At 49.4% G+C, this 18,015-nt stretch overlaps 1 protein-coding gene across 12 annotated transcripts in view; it reads right to left on the bottom strand.

Annotated features, from left to right (window-relative positions):
- Positions 1 to 18,015, bottom strand: part of HECTD4 (HECT domain E3 ubiquitin protein ligase 4) — a 184,685-nt gene that overhangs the window by 18,176 nt on the left and 148,494 nt on the right. For all 12 annotated transcript variants that reach the window (XM_073881102.1, XM_073881107.1, XM_073881104.1 and 9 more), the window contains 9 exons: positions 17,686 to 17,822; positions 14,876 to 15,036; positions 12,009 to 12,190; positions 10,652 to 10,857; positions 10,219 to 10,349; positions 9,520 to 9,725; positions 7,739 to 7,918; positions 3,621 to 4,927; positions 2,399 to 2,606 (listed from right to left, as the gene is read on the bottom strand). In XM_073881102.1, the coding sequence (XP_073737203.1) occupies positions 2,399 to 2,606; positions 3,621 to 4,927; positions 7,739 to 7,918; positions 9,520 to 9,725; positions 10,219 to 10,349; positions 10,652 to 10,857; positions 12,009 to 12,190; positions 14,876 to 15,036; positions 17,686 to 17,822 (2,718 nt within the window). The remainder of the gene's footprint in view (positions 1 to 2,398; positions 2,607 to 3,620; positions 4,928 to 7,738; positions 7,919 to 9,519; positions 9,726 to 10,218; positions 10,350 to 10,651; positions 10,858 to 12,008; positions 12,191 to 14,875; positions 15,037 to 17,685; positions 17,823 to 18,015) is intronic.

Here is an 18,015-nt window from a genome sequence, read left to right as displayed (position 1 = left end):
ACTCGTTTTGGCAGGTAGATAACAGACGTTTAGTGGGATGACGAGCTATGCAACCAAACCTGGTTTCCCCCTTCTGGGCGCACCCCCCCAGCCGCACACCCAGCCTTCTCTCTGCGGATGGGCACGGTCCTGTGATGTGGGCCTTCTGCTCTCTTCACACTCACCCCCCTCCACTGGCTGCAAGGAAATGACAAGCTTCTGGGATGGCGGACCCCACCCTCGCCCTGACTCGTCCATGCGCAAGAAACATGCTTCCACTGGGCCTGACCCCCTGTACTCTCAGGGCTACTGATCACGGCAGTTTAATCTACCTTAACACATTTGTGACGGGCAGGTCCAAATGAACAAAAGGATCCGGAGCCTGCAAGTACTGTTGCTACAAAGCCCAAGTTGTCAAGCAAGTTTCACATTATTACAGAGGATGGTTCAAAACTGGCACAATGAGCAGGTGGGAAAAGTTAGTTCTCTCAGATGTAACAAAATTGTCCCCGAGCACAAGAAAAACAATTTCTTTTTGTGCCCCAACAAGTGCTCCAGAACATGGGCCACAGCGGCCCATCAGGACCCCATTTGCATGCTTCTTGTGGCCAGGGGCCCAGGCGAGGGGTACTTGCTCATCATTCCCTTCTCCTTCCTGCCCTCCCCCCCAACCTCTCCCTCTGACACACCACAGCTGCCCCCAGGGCAGGCCTGCTGTGGGAACCAGAGCCCAGAGGCCTCACGGGCCTAAAGGGCCTCCAGGCTGGGGTGGGGGGGGGTGGGGGGGCAGGTGTGTAGAAGACGTGGCCAAGCCCTAAGAGCTGACTCAGCAGAACCACAACTTAGTCTCTAGCAAAATGCATGTGCCACTAATGTTACCGAAAGACCGAGTACCTTATGTGGAAGGTTTGACTATAACAGGATCAGGAGCTCGGTCTAAATTCAGATTCAAAGTATGAAAAGGCTGCCAGACCATGAGTTATGGCAGAAAAAGGCCTCCGATCTTACACCAGTCCTCCCCACGTGGGCCGCAGAGCGCTGAGGGGCCAAATGCACACTAATAAGGGGTTCGGGCCAAGACCGGGGTGAGGAGCACCAGGCGGCTCCCTCAGGGGCAAGATCCCCCAAAAACTCAGTGATCAAGATACATATTTCAATGTAGTGTTAAAAAAGAGAAATCAAAATTAATACAAAAAAAAAAAACCCCACACACAATAAGCAAAACATCAACAGTACTGTGCCAAGCCACATTAAAGCCTGACACAAAAGAATCAGTAATACTGTGTTTATTTAAAATTTTACTATTCTATTCATTGTGAATATTTTGAATTTTGACTTCTATAAATATTCAATTAAAGTGGTATTTATCTAGGGACGCCTGGGTGGCTCAGTCAGTTAAGGGTCTGCTTTTGGCCCAGGTCCTGATCCCAGGGTCCTAGGTTCGAGTCCCATATCGGGCTCCCTGCTCAGTTGGGAGTCTGCTTCTCCCTCTCCCTCTGCCGCCCGCTTGTGTTCTCTAATAAATTTTAAAAATGCTAAATACATAAATATATATATATGGACACGGATTAAAAATTTTGAGCAACACTAGTACAAAATAAAAATGACCACACAAAGTACTGCAATCATAAAAAAAGAAGAAAAACTGCTGTTTCTGGAGCGGAGCTTGGGGCAAGCTGCTGGCTTCAGGCGGGAGTCTGCTGCTTGATTCTGCTCAGCAGGGCCTCGGGGCTGTGACCTGGGTGAATGCTCCTCATCGTACAAAAGAAGTGGGGACACCAGACAAGGGCCGTCAGAATGACAGAGTGGGGCTTGGTGAAAAGGAGATGGAACGGTTTCTTCCCCAAGAATCAGTGTAAAGGTGGAGGCATTTACTGTCCACAGGCACGTGACCAAATGATTTCCAGCAATGTACTTGGTACGTTCTAGCTCCACGGGACAGTATAAATACACCTGAACTTGAACAAAGGGAAGTCTGGCTAGACAAAAAGCAAAATGGGACTTGAATACAAGTCCACTTTTTAAAAAAAATTTTTTTATTTAAATTCAATTTGGTTAACATACAGTGTAGTGTTAGTTGCAGGGGAAGAATTTAGCGATTCGTCAGTTGCATAGGAACAGCCCTTCCCAGTGGTCTCGGCAGGCTAGAGCACGGCCGGCCAGAGGCAGGGGCGCCCTCACAGCTCTGACAGCTTCCATGAGCCAAGCAAAGAACATCTGTCCCATCTCCCCAAGGCCCACCTGTATCATTTCCCAAATCTCTAACCCCCAAGAGGGCCCCCCAAAGTTCTTTTCTCAGGTAAGATGTTAAAAATAGGGCATATTGGATACAGAAAGAGCAGAAGACTTTTGCTCTTTTCTGTAAATTTAAAACTGCTCCCCCAAAAGTCTATTAGTTAAAAAAAAATCCATAACCCACCTTTAATCGACTTATCGTTGAAGTAATCTTCTAACCCTGGGCTCCCCTGAGTATCAAACAGACTCTGATTTACTACAGATACAGTGAGAATCTCTTCCGTTGACATCTCCATCAGTTCATCTTCACCATCCAAACTTGACAAACCAATCAAGTCGTTATTGTTAAATAAACTTGCTCGAATTTTCTCAATTTTGGCTCGGGATCTTATCTGTGTGAACAAAGACAAGGGTCAGGATTGGAGTAGAGGAATGACCTTGTTTTCCTTCCCGTCCTGCCCTGAAGTCCTCTCCTTGTCCTAAGTGTTGTGCGTGCTGCCTGACTCCCATGAGCTGGCCTCCCTGGGAACATCTCCGCCACCAGCCAACAGCAGTAACTTAGAAGGGAACATCTCAGCCGGAAATGTCTGTTGCTAAACCCTGACCTGGTCTGTGGTTTTACCTCGATGCCCAGGGAGCTACAAGTCCATGCTCAGCTCCGAGAAAGCCCCCAGGAAGAAGGCGCATAGAGTAATGGAAGTGATTCCGGGGAAGAAACCAATTATCGGGTTCTGGAGCTCTCTTGTCAGAGCTCCCTGGGAGAGCGAAGCAATGCACACACGTTCCCCTCTAGTGCCTTTCTCTCCATATCCAATAATGGGAGGGCAGTTTTACTCTGAGCCTGACTCCCCTTACACAAGGGTGAAGACACAGGATGCAGGATTTCTAAACAAGGAGGCCCAAGAAGCAGAGGGGATCATGAAGTGGAAATGTGACCTGGAAACTCAGAATCACCTGGAACAGAATGGCAAGTCTATTCTCATAAGGATCAGTGAAGACCCCTCCTGCCGATGGCAACATCTAAAGCAACCCAAGGCCACTCAAATGTATACCGGTGGACCTGAGCTGGAATAAACTTGATAAAGCCCATCCACCAGCAAAGGTCAGGCCCCTCGAACCCCTCTACCTCCTTCCCACACTTAGCAACAAACTGCATTTACTTCACGACATCAGACTTGACATCACTCTTCAAGATGTGACCTCAGACACAGAAAATCAACATAATAAATCATCGCGGTTTCCAAGAGCTGCCTCACAGGGAGCTCCCTACGTGCCCAACGTCACCTATCAGTTAAACCCCGGGAAATAATACTGGAAGGTTTGGAGAGGCTTCTCTTAGGGCCCCCCTTAGGGGGGATTCAAGCCGCTCATGATTTTAGTGATTGCCAAGGCGTGAGCACTGTTACCTCCACGACCGCAAAGCCTTTGATGGGGCGCGCTGCGAGGGGCTGGTTGTCCAGGGACGTGACAGTGTACATGGAGCCCACGTCTGACACGGAGGCCGTCTCAGCATTGTCCAGCGGCTCCCCCAGGCTCCCCAGGCTGCCCAGGCTGCCCGTGCTGCATAGGGAGATGTCTAGACTCTCCTGGCTGGATACCACGTGGGACTCCAATACCCCGGGAGGGACGGGCGGCTCGAGGCCTGAGGGCAGTGGATCCACAGAGAGGTCACTGGCTGTCTGTGAGATACCCTGGGAGCTGCAGATGGAGGCCTGACTGGTGGAAGCGGACGCGCTGATGCTCATGGCAGGGGTCAGGCTGCTAGATGTGCTGACCTCCAAGCTGTCTGCGCTGGGGAAGCCGAGGGTCTTCTCTGGCTCGGCTTTGCCGTCACCACCCTCGGCCTTGTCCTTCGGTTTCTTGGGGTCTTCGTCCTGCAGGGGGATGTAGATCTCATCTTTGAAGACCCCACCATGGGCATTGCAGGCCTTGCGGATAGCCCCTCTGACGATGCCCTCATCCAGGTGGGTGGGGATTCCAGAGATCACCAGCAGGCGGCTGTGGGCGGTGGGGCCCACCAGGGCCTGGCAAGCATCAGCGATGGCGTCGCTAGTCACACCCAGCCCCTGCGGGTCCTTCCTGGTGAGGTGTCGGAGAATGATGAGCAGGGTGAGGGCTCGATGAAACCACAGCATGTCCTCCGGCTTGCTGCCCCCAATGCTGAGCATGGTGGGGTCTGACTCCACTGAGCGGGACGACTGGCGCTTCCCGGAGGAGGAGGCCTTTTCCCGCTTCATCTTGACCTTTTTCCTCTTCGACAGGAGGCTGGGGCTCTGAGGTGTCTGTCCTGGGGAAGACGAGGAGGAGGATGACGAGTCGCTGAGATTCGGGGCGGTCGTTGAGGTCACCCCGCTGGCTGTGACACTCATGTTGGTGGGCAGGGTCACTTCGGCCACCGCCAGGCAGCCTTCCATGAGCGCATGAAAGTACGTAGAGAACCTGCCCTGGTCCGTGGCGGCCGCCGCCCCCGAGCCCCCGCACGTGCTGCCCGAGACCCAGCTCTGGGTCTCCTCGTCATACAGCTTATGGAGCTCCGACTGCAGAGCCATCAGCATGGCCAGACAGGGGTTCAGCTGGAGGGCAATGGAGGAAGACAGACCGGCAGGGTGCTTCCTCTGCTCCAGGGAGTGCACAGTGCGCAGCAGCTCCGCCAGGAGATGGAAAACAAGCTCCTTCACGCAGGCCGCCATGTCTGTGGTCCACAGGAAGTTTCCTGAGGCAAATATAAAACAGCAAGAGCGGCGGTCACTCGTACTTGCTCTGTACCAGGGACTGTTCCTGGAGCTATGCTATTCATCCCCAGCCCACAGCTGAAAAAACAGAGGCTCAAAGAGCTCACGCCTGGCTGGTTGCCCCCAGAGCCTACGGCCTTTACCCCTGGGCCACATGATCGCATGGAGCCGGGTTCTATGGCTCACCCCAAAAAATCATTTTCTTTCTTTCTTATAAGGTTATCGAGTGGGTGACAAGTCACAAGAACAGTATTTCCCAAACCATGAGATGCTTACTATTGGGGGCACATAATCCAATTTTATCAGAAAGCCCAGAAATACACACTGACAAGGTATTCTTTTTTTTTTTTTTTTTTAAGATTTTATTTATTTGACAGAGAGACACAGTGAGAGAGGGAACACAAGCAGGGGGAGTGGGAGAGGGAGAAGCAGACTTCCCACGGAGCAGGGAGCCCCATGCGGGGCTTGATCCCAGGACCCTGGGACCATGACCTGAGCTGAAGGCAGATGCTTAACGACTGAGCCACCCAGGCACCCCTTTTTCAGATTTTTATTTATTTGAGAGAGAGAGAGCGCTCACAGGCACAAGCAGGGGGAGAGGCAGAGGGAGAGGGAGAAGCAGACTCTGCTGAGCAGGGAGCCCGATGTGGGGGGCTTGATCCCAGGACCCTGAGATCACGACCTGAACCAAAAGCAGATGCTTAACCAACTGAGCCACCCAGGTGCCCTAAAATCAAAGCTTAAAAAAAGGAGAAAAGAGCTGATCGCCAAAAAACCCAATGAATAAATGCTGACAGGCATGACTCATAGACAGGGTGGAAATCACATTAAGATGGCCTGAGAAGGACTGAAGTTCAGGAAGTAGGGTCTAGAACAAAATGGGTCACAGGTTTGTACCAAGATCCCCTTTGTGCCAGACACACATCTTAAATTCACACTAAGAGGCCTGATCTCCTAGGGGTGTCGTTGCTTCACGACTTTACCTGGAAATGAACTGCTCATGCCACGCGGGTGCTCAGGAAGCCATTCACAGAGAACAAGTGCCTACAGGGTCTGCAGCCCCGCCCTCCAATGCTCATGCGACCTCCCCGCCGCTGTCCTTCCTCTGCCATTTGCCATTTATGTAAGAGGACAGCCTTAGACAGAATTCTCCTCCACCCAGACTGCAAATGGCGGCCCGTGAGTGACGACTGCCCACGGAACTCTCCCTCCCACGGTGGTCCCCCACTCACCTGCCCTGATCCCTTGCCCAATGTATTTTAAAGAATTTCATTTAGTTGCCAACATTTAAAACCTGGGAAATTCACATCAATATCTACATTACTAGCTTTTCTTTCTTTTTTTTTTTTTTAAAGATTTTATTTATTTATTTGACACAGAAAGAGAGACAGAGACGGAACACAAGCAGGGGGAGTGGGAGAGGGAGAAGCAGACTTCCCGCGGAGCAGGGAGCCAGATATGGGGCTCGATCCCAGGACCCAGGGATCATGACCTGAGCCAAAGGCAGATGCTTAAAGACTGAGCCACCCAGGTGCCCACCCCCATTACTAGCTTTTCTTGAAATAAAAAGTAATAGCTGGCAGGACTGGGGCCACCTTCTCATGTAGCAAGGAGGGACAGTGCTCAGGGACTGACAGAGCATGAGGTGGCCTGGACCACTCTATTTCCCCCATTTACATCATCTGTCTGACCCCTGAGGGCATTTAAGCTTGCAACATTTTGTCCCCTCCAACATCATAAAAAAATCTCAAAAATATAGGGAAGTTGGGCGCCTGGGTGGCTCAGTTGGTTGTGTCTGCCTTTGGCTCAGGTCATGATCCCAGGGTCCTGGGATCGAGTTCCGTGTCGGGCTCCCCGCTCAGCAGGGAGTCTGCTTTTCCCTCTCCTGCTGCCTGCCGCTCTGCCTACTTGTGCTCTGTCAAATAAATAAATAAAATCTTTTAAAACAAATATAGGGAAGTTGAACTACTTAGACAGTAAATACTTGTATGTTCACCACCTACATTCTCCCATTAAGACTCTGCCATATTTGCTCTTATGTACCTATCTACCTCTCTATTCACCCAATAACTCAGCTTAGTATTTGATTATTTCAAAGTAGATGTATCATTAATGATGTTCAATATTTATTTAGAATGTGAGGTGAATTTACATATGGCAAAATGTACAACTCTTAAGTTTGCCTTTCTATGAGTTTTACCAAAATGCAACCCCTTTTTAACCTTTCAGGAACTATGAAGTCATGTCTGATTTTGCAACATTATTTACTTACTCCCACACTACCTTTTACCTCCAAAGTTATAAAAATGACATATATTTGTGTTTTAAAGTGTGATAAAATTAATCTTATTTCCATGGTTAGTTGCCACCTTCAAAATAAAGAGAACACCCTGTACGTCATGCTGTTAGAAGGCTAGGCTTTAGGGGCGTCTGGGTGGCTCAGTCAGGTAAGCATCTGACTTTTGGTTTTGGCTCGGTCGTTATCTCAGGGTTGGGAGATCGAGTCCTGCATCGGGCTCCGTGTGGAGTTGGCTTGAGATTCTCTATCCCACTCCCCCCTGCTCCTCCTGCCCATGCTCTCTCTCAAAATAAATAAATCTTAAACACAACATACCGCCACCACCACCACCACCACCAAGAAGTCTAGGCTCTACACTACGATCAGCTCTGCAAGCCGTTTTCAAAGGACAGCAACCCAACAAGAGGCCACCAGCGGGTGAGCGCCTTCATCAGGCACTGAGCTAGCTCCCCTAGCTCTCGCGGGCCCAATCCTGAGGGAAGGTAAGCCTTACCCAGCAGCTCCACAACTTGTAGGAGGACAGATGTCGGGATGGCGTCGGGCTCATCCTCGGATCTCCCGTCACCATCCTCTGATCTCCAGGACAGCAGCTGCTCGGCGAAGGCCATAGCCAGAGGGAACTCCAGGGGCAGAGAGTGCAACACCAGCACGGCTCCGGGAGGGGGAGACACCCCTACAAGAGCGGCAGAGGAGGAAGGCTCATAACTGGCAGCATGTGACCTAAATAAGCCTCAGAAGAGGACCCACCAGGTGTGTGTGGAAGAACAGGGCTGGAAAGCCCACCTGCTCATCTGCTGGAGGCAAAAGGAAACGTAACTCCTCCCACACTCCAGACCGAGTCAGCTGCAGATGCAGGAGGGGCCTGAGGACATCCTCCAAAGAGTCCGTTTGTCAGTGTGACAAGGGGACAAAGGGCAGCAATGAGAATGGGGAAGGATAAATACTCCCCAGCTGGTTAGATACCAACCAGCCTGATGAGCCAGCATGGAAATACTAAGTCAGACCTTAAAAGATGCTTCACTGGAATATCCCCAGCTTGGGAAAGAAATAATTAGCCATTTGGTGTGGCTGCAATCCTATGAGACCATTAAGCTTGTATTGGTTACACAGTAGACCAGCAAGGGGCACCGCAGACTAGCACTACCAGGACCTTGGGCTTTGATTTTCTCTTATTGCCTTGTGTCACTGTCAGCCCTGAATCTGGCCAGAGATGCTGCAGCAAGAGGAAAAAGGCCCCAAGGCCTGACCCCCCCTTCCTAGCCTGCACCGTACCCCAAGGTCTGCTGCAGGCCCTGACCAGACATAAGTCAGGCCAGCAGGGACCTGCGGGTCTTTGGATAAGTCAGGAGGCACCATGCTGATTGGCCTGCCTTTGGGGGTGAATGTTTATATGGTGATAACTGAGGAATGAAAAGATAGAGATCTTCTGCTTATTTAATTATAAAGTTTAAAGAACAATTAGTACAGGCAAAGCACTGTGAAAACAATCGGCCCTAACGAAGAGAGGTCGTCTAGTTGTTTAGAAGTCTCCCTTCGTTTCATTCCCCGAAGTTGCAAGGTCTCTAGGACGGGGTGCGGGAAGCCAAAGCCCAACTTTTGCCTGGAAGGTCAAATACATTTCAGAATTGTCTCTAGCAAACACAGGTCCGTCCTTTCTTGTCAGACGTGACAGGAAGTGCAGTGGAAGTCTGTGACCAGGTTTTCCTCGCTTCTGTGCGTTTTCTTGGAAAGAGTCACCCGGCCCCGGTGTGTGGAGCGTACAAGCAGGGGGCAGCTTCAGGATCTGCAGATCTCTCCCCTAAACCTAAACCCATGCAGGCTTAGCAAAGAATGCCAAGGAGACGAGACTCACGGGCCCTCTCAGCCCGGCCGCCGGGCTATTTACCACAGAGATGGGGGACAGATGCTCACTGTGGCCTGCGCCCCAGGGAGCCACTCGCACCCGAGAGAATTCGGTTTTGATGAGCGCTGGAGGAAGGCAGTGGGTATTATTGCCGCTAAAGGACCACTCTGTTCAGTTCACTCTAAAGAGCGCACACTTGCAAAAGGAAAGGAAAGGAAATCCCCACTGACGTCTGGGCAGCATCTGCCAGGTCTGCCCCAGGCAGGAAAAGCACTCATTTCATCTCCTGCCCCAAAAATATACTGTCCCAAGCACTTCTGTTCTTTACTGACAACACACAGCAAGGTACAAAATCCTTTCTATCTTCAAAAAGAAGGAAAGCCAAAAACGACTTCACACTGTTCTTACCAAGCGCTAATTCAGAGACATACCCAGTTTGATGTGGACCTTGTCTGTGGAGAGGATCACCGAGGGGTACTGGTTGGCTGTAGGTGGTGGCGTGAGGCCAGTGTTGGCCGGAGACGCATCCCGTGGGTAACAGACGGCCTCGATCAGGTTTAGCTGGCCATTCCGCTTGACTTTGTGGCCAAGCCCATACACAAGCACCCGTGCCCACGGCGCCTTGTACAGGGAGGAGCTGTGGAGGAGGGAGGGAGGGTCAGCAGAGTCTAGCTGCTCATGCCAGGGAGGAGATGGAGGGTAAGAAGTGGGCTTTTGTAAGTCATTCCCACCACATCTTAGAAGGTCATCCTTTATTAGGACGAATTTCCCAAACACGGAAATATGGGAGGAACTATAGACTATTTTCAAGTACTACCAGTATGTGTTAAAGACTAAATTTGAGTTTTTCTTCTGTCAGTTTCACTAGTCTCCAGTTTTCTTTTTCTTTTTTTTTTAAGATTTTATTTATTTGACAGAGAGAGACATAGCGAGACAGGGAACACAAGCAGGGGGAGTGGAAGAGGGAGAAACAGGCCTCCTGCTGAGCAGGGAGCCCGATGCGGGGCTCGATCCCAGGACCCTGAGACCATGACCTGAGCCGAAGGCAGACGCTTAATGACTGAGCCACCCAGGCGCCCTTCCAGTTTTCTTTTCTCTCCCGTTAGCTCTCCTGGCAACAGGCAACTTACTCTTTGCGGAATCCAGACTGACTTTCTTTGCAAGACACGACGACAAAAGCCGCCCCAGGGAAATTGACATCCATGTTGACTTTGGACTCTGAAATCGGGAACTCCTCAGAGGGGAACTGCTCGGGTGCTGTCTGCAAAGAGAGATTTAACAAGGGAAGCCACAGGCCACACACACGAGAGCATTTCATCTCCCAACTACCAGGCAAAGGACAGAGCCAACACATACATGGCCACAGGCTCCAGAGACAAGAAAGCCCTCCAGGAGGAAGGCCACTATGGATGGGACAAGGTGGGAAAGCCATGAGGTAAAGGAGACTGGTTCAGCGGGGCTTAGGGGGGTTGGGGAAGAGAGTGTCATTTTCAGCAAGCCAGTAAGACTTCTAATTAAAAGTCATAACCCTGGTTCAGGGACATTAGAGCTTCAGCCGTCTACCTGCAGGAAGGAGCAGATCTGTTTCGTCAGCTCCAGCAGGCTCTCCTCGCCCTGGTGCAGGGTCCGGGTGATGGCCACGTTGAGCCACTCTCGCACTGTCTGGGAGCTGCCCTGGTAGAAGAGGTCAGTGGCCGAGCAGTTCTGGGAGTGGACGCAATGCTGCAGAGACTGCGCCAGGAGGATGGAGCTGGAGCTGATGGTGCCATCTGCGGCCAGGAAAGAAAATCTAAGTTCACCAGAACCCCAGACACCAACGGCGGGCAGAGCCTGGGTAACAGCGAGCAGCCTGCCCGGGGGGAGCTTGGACACAGCGTCTCAGGTAAGACATTACCGATCAGATCCTGCAGGCTGGCAGGCTGGGAGAGGGGGGGTTCACATCAGTGGTCTGAATTTTTCCTTTCTTTAAAGCAACAAAAGTTTTTCCTAAAATAAAACCTAAAGTGGTGGGCCAAGTCTACTTTAAACAGAAATGGAGCTGCTTGGATGCAGGGGTTCCCGCAGCCTGACCTACTTGTGTGCCCTGGCCCCTCCCGAGCTGCCCCAAGGAACCGCTAGGGAGTGTGGAAAGCCAGTGTTAGGTCATTATGGCAAAGTTTCTTCACAAACACTTTAAAGCTTTCCAGATGTTTTGGAGCCTCTAAGTTCTTGGGGGTGGGCCAGGGGACCCCGCACACTGACTGGGACCCCAAAGCTGGGAGATGCCTGCTAGGCCCTGAGTGCCGTCTACCCTCTCACCTCTTGCTCCCGTTTTAGTTGCTGGGAGCCCAAGGGGAGCAGGCGGAGGCTGAGGTGCTGGGGCTGGGGACAGAGAGGGGCTCCTCAGTCTTGGGCTGGGCTAAGCAGGTTCATCGCTTAGCATTCGCCAGGGGAGCAAACACACAGCATCGGGCCTCACCAAGGGCCCCAATGTTAGCAGGTGCACACAACCTGGCCCACTTAAACAGCTGCACCGGAAATCAATGAACCAGTGAGGTCTGCTGTGGAGGAGCTTGGCAAAAGGAGCATTTTCCTTTCTGAACAATGCCTGCGAGAATGTCTGTAGCAACAGTACAGTGACAGGATTTCCTAAGTGATGCTTAATTTTCTTCAATCCACAATTCGGTCGGGAAGCTCAGTGAGTGCTTAATAGGTCAAGGACTAAATAGGTCATGTAGTATACTTCCATTTTTCAAAGTGAGCAAGCACTGCCCAGATCATCGCGACTGCTCAGGGCCGTTTATCTACACTAGCCTGAAGGCCTGTGCCACCCGGACAGCGAGTCCGTCACCCCCAGTCTCCTCCCTGGGGGCTGGGCTCACTCTCAGGGCCGTCTCACCCTGAGCTGATGTCACCAGGGACGGCCAGAAGCCAGGCTCACCTGGGAGGGGGGGAGCCAGGAGCTGACTGGACAGCAGCTGCAGGTGCTCCAGGGTGATGTCCCGGATGGCGGGGATGTGGAAGAGGCGGGTGAACAAGTGCGGCAGCTTCGGGGCGAAGATGTTGAGCAGGGCCACGCGACAGTACAGCCTGGCCAGCGCCGCCTCACACCGCAGCAGCTCTCTGCGGGGGAAAGCGGGAGGCGTGCTCAGCGCCGGGGCTCGGGCCGGGCCACAGGCCTCTCTTCCGGCCTCGGGTTCCGCACGCCAGGCTAGTCACTTGGGTCTTAAATAAAAAGTCAGGTTTAAGTATGTTTGGATTTTCTCTACTCAAAAATCACTGTGGAAAAAGAAGTGAAAATCGAGGTCCGCACAAAACTTCTACATGGATGTTCACAAGAGCATTACTCAGAGTGGCCCCAAACTGGAAACAAGGCAAACGTCCATCCAGCGAGGATGGTAAATCCAGTCAGTAGAACGCTATTCAGCAGTAAGGGATGAAGCGCCGACACCTGCTATGTGGATCAACCTTGGAGACATCGTGCCAAGAAAAAAAGGCCAGACACAAAGGGCCCCACAGTGCGTGATTCCATTCACACAGACTGTCCAGAACCAAGCAAATCCATAGAAACGGAAGAAAGTTGAGCGAGAGGAGAGAATGGGTACGGCTTTCTCCTTTGGGTGATGAAAAGGTTTTAAAAGCGATTGTGGTGAGGCTTGTACACCTCCGTAAATATACTGACCACCACCGACTTGTATGCGTTAAACGGGTGAGCTACACCGTACGTGAACTACAGCTCACTAAAGCTCTTATAAGAAATTCACTGCAAACCCTTTGTGTGTGAAGAATTTCTGAAGTAACTGGCATTTGCCTTGAATAACAGCTCATTAGTGTCTAAGCAGGTCTCATTTAGAATTGCATCTCCTGGCAAATAATCTAATACTAAGCACTGGGGAGGCTCCCTGTATTTCTTTAGCTAATCACCATTATTAAAAATTCTCCTGGTATTAAGCATTTAACTAAAAAGGCAAGTTAGAAGCAGCCGTGTTGTCTCTAAAAAGTCTAGGTTTCAAACCCACTTGGAGTCATCAGGGCTCATTCTGTATCGCCTACTGATCTGAATTGAATTTAATGCTGGTCTATCATAACTCACATTTAGGCATAACGGTAATTAAAGAAGCCACGTAAGACCTGATGAATTTGTACAAATATGAAGATAAACACAGCTAAGATGCTGCATTTAGGTGGTTTCTTTCTCATCTCCACCAGTCTGTAATATTCTCACGCTGGACTTTAAAACAAACCACCTTTACTTACCTGTTTCCTCCCTCCACGGAAGTCCATTTGCTGACTGCACGGGCACAGCTCAGAATGGCCGGGGCAGCAACACAGAGGAGGTCTGAATACAAGCCCTTTCTGACTCCCCACAGCTTCCTCCTCAGATTTCAGGGACTGCAGCTGGAGTGAGATTATTTTGGGCCTGCCCAGCAGTCCCTGCTCTGTCCCTGCAGACTTAGTGCCTCTGAAGCTACTGCTGAGCCATCTACCGCTCTAAGTCCTCTCCCAAAGCCACGTGAGCGTGTTAGGCGGAGCATACCTCTGAGGAAAATCTGTGCTGGGACGAGAAATCCAGTCACTTTATTGATCAAACAAACCCATGTGGCATATTTCTTAGCTCTCCTGATACTGAAATCACCGCCGTAATTCTGAGAATAAATGTCCTACATCTACAGCCTGATTGTAACCTTACAAAGCACTTTCTGGCCTTCTCGCTCGGTTGCTAGCAAAAGGGCATTAAGTCACATCCATCAGAAACATTTGCTAAAAATACAACTGACTTATGAAATAAAGCTTTAAAAGCTTTTAAGACTATTATATTGATATTCAAGCATATATGTATCTTTTCAACAGATATTTTGAGTTTGCAACATGAGCCAGGGTCCTGATTAGAAACGGGGGGCTCTAGCAAAGAATTAAAGTCTCTGCTTTTAGAAACCTTACAGTCTAGGAGGAGGAGGCACAACACAATTAATAAATTAAACCAAACTCACAGGCAAGAACATCAGGTCCTGGAAAGGAAGTAAGATGCAGTGCTATGACAACATGTGGCTTCGTGCTTACTTTAGATGGTGAGGCAAAGCCTCTTTGGAAAGGTGACATGAGATTCAAATGACAAGAATGAAACAGCCATGCAAAGTTCTGAGCAAAGTGCTCCAGGCCGGGGGAAGAGCATGTGCAGAGACACCTTGGATGACACGACCATCAGGCCTGAGAGATGCGGAAAAGCCGGCTCTGCTGACAGAGAGTTCATGGAGAAGCAGAGACTTTGGGGCTCAGGAAGGGGTTTCGTGAGGTAGGTTACTAGTTTGAATTCTACTCCAAGGGAAATGGAAAGCCATGACAACTGAATTAGAGGAGAAAGACAATCCACCAAAGGTAGAACATGCTTCCTTAGAGACCTCCGCCCAGTGCTAGGCACAAAACACGCATTCAGGAACGAACACCTTGTTAACTTAATGGAGAAATGAGCTGGCTGCCCACACTGGGCCTGGACATCTCTTCTGGACTGGCTTACTTATCTCTTCTGGACGTGCTTTACTCTTTACAACTTTCCACACTCTTCCAGATCTCCAGCCATCCCTCAATCCCCCTTCTCCCCTGCAGCTCACAGCAGAGTGCCTGTGGCACAGGCTGGGTGACACCAGATCCCACGACATTTCTTCCCAACTCCTGCAATTTTGCTGTTACTTTACTAGCTTCCTTCTAACTCTTAGCTTTGAAGGAAAAGCTTGTCAATGACAAATGGTACATGTGATAAAGATATAAGTGAATTTCTGTGATCCACTAGAAAGAAGGGCTCAATCTTACCTGTGAATTTGAAGGTTGGTATTGTCGAGCGTGACCAGCCCATTGGTGGCCGTCCTCCGGTAGCCTGCTGGGGGCCTTTCCAGCATATCAATAGGATACCAGTATCGGACCAGCACGCCTTCACTTCGGAGGTACGTTTCTACCTGCACTAATTCATTCACCTACAACAGTTAAAGGAAAGGTCTATTTGACTTTTTGGGCACTGACTTTTCCCCCTCAAGTTTTAAAATACATATGTATGTATATATAAAAGTTCTATGGTAATAAATGTTAGTTTCATGTCACTGAGTCTCTAAAAGGTCAAAGACAACTGGTTAGTATTGACAGTGTGTTTAGTTTTTTCATACCACTTTTCAAATCTTAACTGGTATGTAATCATGAATCAGAAATTTAAAGACAGGGGCACCTGGGTGGCTCAGTCAGTTAAGCACCCGACTCTAGTTTTGGCTCAGGTCCTGATCTCAGGGTTGTGGGACTGAGCCATGTGTTGGGCTCTGCGATGGGCGTGAAGCCTGCTTAGGATTCTCTCTTTCCCTCTGGCCCTCCCCACAACTCTAATTAAAAAAAAAAAAAAAAAATTGAACAGTGCTATATTTCAGCAATAATTCAGTGCATTTTGTTTAATGTTCATTGTTTTTATGTTGATAATTTTGTAAAAGCATGGGGCGCCTGGGTGGCTTGGTCAGTTTGGGCATACAACTCTTGGTTTTGGCTTGGGTCGTGATCTCAGGGTCAAGGGATTGAGCTCCACGTCGGGCTCTGTGCTTAGTGGGGAGACTCTCTCTCTCTCTCCCCCTTTGCTCCCACCCCAACCCCCGCTCATGCTCTCTCAAATAAATAAATCTTTAAAAAAAATAATTTTGGAAAAGCAGGAAATCTAATTGCTCCATTTTATTGCAGGAAAATAAAAAGTAAACTCATGCATATACGCTTTGGATTCAAATACAAATGTAATTTTTGTTTAGGGATTATTACTAAAACATAAAAGAATCAAACAGAATTATTATTTTTAAAGACTTTATTTATTTGCCAGAGAGAGAGCACAAGCAGGGGGAGAACAGCAGGCAGAGGGAGAAGCAGGCTCTCCGCTGAGCAAGGAGCCTGATGTGGGGCTCGATCCCAGGACCCTGGGACCATGACCTGAGCCAAAGGCAGACGCTTAATCGATTGAGCCCCCCAGGCGTCCCAATAATAACAGAATTATTTTAAACAAATTTCTGTTTTTCTAATTTATACTTGCACACATTTCCTTCCACTGCTGAAAAACACTGTTCTATACTTTCTGATAACCAAGTGAGAAGTTTGTATCAGAAGGCAACGGGAGATTAATAGTATTACTAATCGAATTTTCTACTTGGACGTTCACCTTAGTAAACCATCAGTCAATAGCCTCTCTTAAAAATTTAATGCTTCAGGGAGTACCTGGGTGGCTCAGTTGGTTGAATGTCCAACTCTTAGTTTCAGCTCAGGTCACGATCTCAGGGTCATTAGATCGAGCTCCGCATCAGGCTCCGTGCTCAGCAAGTAGTTTCCTTGAGATTCTCTCCCTCCTCCGCCTCTCCCCACTGCTCGTATGTGTGCACTCTCTTTCTCAAATATTTAAAAAATTTAATGATTCATAATTAAGTATGGGTGAAATGGAGTCAGTAAAAATGTAAAGCTTTCCGTTTCAAAGCGTTAATGGTACCTAACATTACCGGTTTCTGTATCCGTATCCAGGTAGATTCTAGCTTATCTACATGGCCATAGATCCTTTCTCATCAGAGACTCTCAGGCATGACCTAGATATTAGTTCATCAGTTTTTCTTGCACAGGAAACTCCTCAAACGCCAGTACATGCATGCGACCAAAGAAAGCTTTGGCTTTGCCCGCATGCATGTTCTGTTCCTTCTTCCCCACCCATACCCCCCACCCCTGCTGAGAACCCCGTGGGTTTAACACACTCGTGTTACATACTGGAAAACAGGCTGAGAGAACCAGCAAGATGATGTGATCAAAATCATAAAACTATTTCTTCGACTTGTGTCTGTGTCTGTAACAGTCATGACAAAGACAGATCATCCATTTACCAAGGACCACAGGAGAATGTTCCCGGGACTTGGGTAGGAAGAATATAGGGATGGTCTGAACATGGCTGACAAAATGCTGGCAGAGGCATCATGGTCTGAAGGGCTGACAGCCCTGAGGATTGAGAGCTTATCATCATCTATCATCAGCCCTGATCTGAGCCCACGAAAAAACCTCAGGCAAGCCATTTGGTGTGAGCACTTAGCTCACTTTCTCCATCCCTAGTTTGAAGAGTAATCCATCTGCATGATTGCACATTTTTTTTTTAAAGATTTATTTATTTTAACTTGAGAGAGAGCAAGCATGAGTGGTGGGGGGAGGTGGAGAGGGGAAGAGACAGAGGGAGAAGCAGACTTCACACTGAGCAGGGAGCCCGACATGGGGCTTGATCCCATGACCCTGAGATCATGACCTGAGCCGAAAGCAGACACTTAACCAACTGAGTCACCCAGGCACCCTTGGATGATCACTTTTTTTTTTTTAATTTTATTTATTTATTTGAGAGAGAGAGAGAATGAGAGAGAAAGCACATGAGATGGGGGGAGGGTCAGAGGGAGAAGCAGACTCCCCGCCGAGCAGGGAGCCCGACGCGGGACTCGATCCAGGGACCCCAGGATCATGACCTGAGCCGAAGGCAGTCGCCTAACCAACTGAGCCACCCAGGCGCCCTGGATGATCACTTTTTAAGACACTTGGAGTCTGGGCATGAAAGTCCCCGTGTATATAAAAGGCTGTTTACTCACTGAATCAACATCTAAGACAACTCCATGAAGCCCAAAGGTTTTCAGCATTCCCCGGATGGCGAATTTTGGCAGGGCAGTTCCCACAGTACTGCTGGCCACATTGTTGCTGTCTGGAGAGCGGGTTACTACTGTGAGACCTGAGAAGGGCAAAGGGAGAAGTTTTTTCAGAAGCAAGTACCATTATCATCTTGGGATCCTATATTTTTAGGGCCTAAAATAGCTCTACAGCATCTAACAATACCTCAGTATAGTTGTAACCAAAAAGGTACAAAGCAAAGTCTTGAAGATCATACAAAATGTTCTAAGAACTCTCATAATAAAAAAACAAAT

This window comes from Callorhinus ursinus, unplaced genomic scaffold (assembly GCF_003265705.2).
Source record: "Callorhinus ursinus isolate GAN/ISIS: 27379988/994484 unplaced genomic scaffold, GSC_fseal_2.0 scaffold41, whole genome shotgun sequence".
NCBI lineage: Eukaryota > Metazoa > Chordata > Mammalia > Carnivora > Otariidae > Callorhinus > Callorhinus ursinus.
Note: the sequence above shows the minus strand (reverse complement) of the source record. Positions and strands in the feature narration are given on the sequence as shown.